We start from the raw sequence: 4,350 nt of genomic DNA, 5'->3' as shown, positions 1-4,350 counted from the left end.
GTCAACCCACTAAGGGGCAGCGGTGCCTAATCAGACTGTATACTAAAAAATCAGCCCCCTCCTCTCCCTTACATTGGTGATAGCAGTTTACACTGTGCACAGATGTAAATAACTACACATAAGGGGCAAAGCAGTGGAGAGAGAGGCCAATAACCTCTCTGATGACATATATTATAAATACATTACATGCTGGCAATTTACGACGAGTCACTACTGTCTTTATTGGTGTTCATGGCTTCTTTTGTAAGCAGATCCACAGGTGCACTGAGAACTGGCTTCTACTGAAACAAATATGCGGTCAGATCTCTTCCTACTCCATCAAACGCTCATATCTTTTCTGTTTATAGTAAAAGAACTTTCCCTTCAGTGACCATGTAAGGTAGGATACTCAGTCTATTACAGAGAGTGGCGAATACATACCATGCATTTCAAAGAGAGGAAAGTTGCCCCAGAACTGATATTTAATGTCATGTCCTGATAACATTTATAAACAGCTCCAAATGTCCTCTGGTGATTTGTTATGATGGCTGAATCTGCCAGCCAAATTGCAGGCGTATGGTTTGTCTGCTCCTGCCCCATTCTAGCCAATGCCTGTCACCTGTATTTACTGCACACATCGGTTCATTCCAGTGGCTGGAGTTTTATTTACACCCACATTAGCCAGCATATTCCTGAATGTTTCCATCCTGCACAAAACCCAACAAGCTCTTTTCAGTTTCTCAACTATAAAAATATAAAGCTTGATCCTGTTCTCTTTGCTCTCGATGGCAAAACTCCTAATAGCTTCTGTGGGAGCAGGAGCAGGTCCTTATTCCTTTCTTCTTCTGCTACTGCTGCTTTTCTTCACCATGGTGCATGGTGCTTTACAGAGAAAATAAAGACATGGGGCCAAATCCTCATGTGAACCTGAGCCCTGATTGGTGCACCCCAGCAGGGAGCATAGGTGGCTTTTTACCACCTTTCCATCACCTCTGATTTTGGAGGCTGCCAAGAGCTAGTTTGACCCCAAGCACGAATTGGAGTAGCCTCACCCTCAAAGGTGCTCTAGCTGGCACCAGCTGGAATGGCCTTCTGGGGCTGTTCTGCTAACCCAGATCCCTGGAGTGCATTGTGCTTTGGCCATACTTCCTTCTGCCTCAGACATGCTTCCTTGTCAGTGGAGCCAAGGGCAGGTGGTATAGAGTCAGCTACGCTGGGTTTATGTCACCTAGAGATTCCCTTCTCTGAGGGGAATCTCCAGCTTCATTAGGGATGCTTTCTAGCTACTTCACGCCATCAGAAAGACACAAAGCAGCCAGAGCAGGGATCAGAACCTGGTCAATAAGACCTAATTCTCCACTACCCTGCATGCTGTGTAGTCATTTGCAGTGAGTTACCATCCTGACTGGGTAGAGTTTTGTACCTACTTTGTGGAATATCAGGTCCAGAGTCACTGCTCCAAACATCTTTCAACCTAGGTTAGACACAGGACGAAATGCTGGAGGGAGACATGACAGAGGGAGAAGCACGGGACATGCAATATGGTTATGCATTTGCTTGCATTACGAGGGTTGTGTTACATTGCATTAGTTTAGAATTTACATTTACATTTGCCTAGGATGCCAAAGGTTAGCTTGGAGGTGTGTGACATTGGGCCCAAATCCTCCCCTTCAGTTATACAGCCCCATTGAAGTCACTACAACTAAGAGGAGAATTTAGCTCATTCTAAGAGAGTTTGTGGAAAGAGATACATTTGAAGGACCAGGAGGCTGCAGAGAACATGAGATCAGGCAGGCCAGTGTAGGGGGACAGCACAGGAGATAGCAAAATGGTCATGAACAGAAGCAGAATTGGTGGAATGCAGTATCTGAGTGGAGGAATTGCAGGAGAGGCCTGTTTCTCCACTCACACCAATTTTACACCAGTGAAGCTGTATTGAATTCAACTGAGTTATTCTAAGAGGAGAGGAGAGAGGAATTGGACCCAAGAGAAGCAAGGAAGGGGCAGAGCTGTACAGTTTCAGTTGTTGAACCAGTAACAGGACTACAGGAGTGGGGTGATTATACTTGAGGATTGGGTATCATTCTAATTCAGTAACAAGAACTATTTAGCAGATTTCAGATGTCTAGGTGGAGCTGATCCAGATACCTAACCCAATAAAGAGGAAACAGGACCCCTACTGGTTATCTACTCTAATTTGTAAACACAGACAACAGTTAGCTGTGTTTGATTTGAAGCTGCTGCCCCTAGTGGGACTGGATAGGAATGAATGACGATTTTGCTGTAGCATTTTACATAGCTGATAATATGCTGACTGTGAGAGAGACAAGGTGGGTAAGGTAATATTTTTTATTGGACCAACTTCTGTGGTGGAATGTACAAGCTTTCAAGCTACATAGAGCTCTTCTTCAGGTCTGGGGAAGCAGAGTATCTGCGCTAAATATTGCAAACAACCTGTTGCAGTATTTGCAGTGTTGTTGTAGCCATACTGGTCTCATGATACCAGAGAGACAAGGTGAGTGAGTTAACAAGATATTAAAAATAATAAAAGACATAACTTCACCCACCTTGTCTTGCCGCTATTGCAGATGGGCATTTATTATCATCATAGCCGCCGACACCATTTTCTATTATAGTGGTGCTAGAAACCCCAATTAAGTATTGGGGACCCTCTGTGCTAGGTGCAAGACACACACAATGAAAAGACAGTCTTTCTATCTTTTTTTTTCTTTTGTATGGCATTTTAATTGCAGTGAAACAAGCCTGTTTTTAAAAAAGAGATTCCAATGGGCAGCTTATAAACTTAGCTCAAGGAAATTCATTGTGGAAAAACTAGTGGCCTGCTGGTGAGAGGTGCTGGGCCTCTGCAATTGATGTCAGCACATGGAACCTCTCAAAATCAGGGCCTAAGTCAGCAGCGTTGCCAACACTTGTGACTTTATTGTGAGCCTCGCTCGTGATAACTGGTGTTTTTCTGAAAGCCCTAGCTCCTGGAGTTATAAGAATCTCGGTGAATATGTAAGAATCTCTGTTTCCATTGTAATAACTTGTAAGTTTCTACCCCATGGGGGTGGGGTGGGGTGGAGAAAAGCATGAAAATGTGACCCCCTCCCCCGCCCCAGTTCACCCTGAAGGCTGAACAACCAGAAGGCAAATAGCACAAAGTCTCCATTTATTATTACTACTAATCTCATGAGTTTGGGGGCCTTACTCATGGCTTTTGAGTGGTAGGGGCTGGGTTAGCAACGTTCTAGGTGCCTGACTTGCTATGCTTCAGAGAATCAGATGGGATCCCCAATCAGCCAACCCTGATGGACTACATATCCCAGCATGCTTCTGGCAGGACTACACCTCCCAGCATGCAATGTTCAAAGAAACTACATATCCCAGCATGCCCTAGGGCGGACTAGCGAGTGCACGGCGGAGCCCTCTCACTCGCTACCGGGACACCCCCCCCCCCCCCCCCCGGTTTCCCCCCCCCCCCCGGCTCCCCCACCCCCCCCGGTCATTGGCTGGAACCCATTCCCGTCCTTCCGGTTGGGCTCCTCCTCCCACGCTCTACTATTGGCTGGCCGCTAGCCGGTGCCGTCAGAGGCTGGCCAATGGGAGAAGGCCAGGGCGGGAACCTTTGTGACCTTTTCGTTGGCGGGAAAATGTATCGCGTTTTGGCGCCAGGGGCGGAGCCAGCGCGAGCGTGAGCGCGGCGGACCCGGTCTGCGCCCCTCCAGCCTCTGCCCCGCGGGTTCGCGCCCGTCCCACCGGCCCTGAGCAGCTTCTGGTCCCCTCCCGCCGCCCCTCGCCCCCGCGGAGCCGGCCCCGAGCGCAGGGACCCGCGGGCAGGGTCCGCTCCCCAGCGCAGGCAGCATGGCGGCCCCCCCCGGTGGGGCTGGAGGACGCGGAGCTCCGGGAGGCGCAGCGCGACTACCTCGACTTCCTGGACGATGAGGTGAGGCTGGGGGCGGAATCCCCGAGCTCCCGGCCCTGCTGCGGGGTGTGGGACCCCCGAGTGTCGCTGCTCCAGGCTGGGCCAATAGCGCCTCTAGCCGCTGCTGGGGAGGCTGCAGAGGAGATGTGGGGGGCTGGAAAGGGAACCCGGGCGGGGGGGCGAGGGGTGCTGGGGGGGAGCCGAGGGGGAGGCTGCAGAGGCGATGTGGGGGGCTGGAAAGGGAACGCGGGGGGGGGGATGCTTGGGTCGGTGGTATGAAGGAAAAGCGAGGGGTGCTGGGGGGGAGGCTGAAGAGGGGAGGGGTGCCTAAGGGAGGGGGCGGTATGTAGGAAGGCCAAGGGGTGCTGGGGGAGCGGAGGGGGAGGCTGAAGAGGGGATGGGGGAGGGGGTGGTATGGAGGAAGGCTGAGGGGTGCTGGGGGGAGG

The 4,350-nt window shown here is 50.8% G+C and overlaps 1 protein-coding gene across 1 annotated transcript in view; it reads left to right on the top strand.

Annotated features, from left to right (window-relative positions):
* Positions 1 to 3,616: 3,616 nt before the first annotated feature.
* Positions 3,617 to 4,350, top strand: part of MCM3 (minichromosome maintenance complex component 3) — a gene marked incomplete at its 5' end in the record, with an annotated part of 18,647 nt that continues 17,913 nt past the window's right edge. Inside the window, one exon of the mRNA XM_024205456.2 lies at positions 3,617 to 3,925. Within this exon, the coding sequence (XP_024061224.1) occupies positions 3,617 to 3,925 (309 nt within the window). The remainder of the gene's footprint in view (positions 3,926 to 4,350) is intronic.

The sequence above is a fragment of the Terrapene carolina genome, unplaced genomic scaffold (assembly GCF_002925995.2).
Source record: "Terrapene carolina triunguis isolate 2854851 unplaced genomic scaffold, T_m_triunguis-2.0 Scaffold42, whole genome shotgun sequence".
NCBI lineage: Eukaryota > Metazoa > Chordata > Testudines > Emydidae > Terrapene > Terrapene triunguis.
This window is presented reverse-complemented; position numbering and strand designations above follow the sequence as displayed.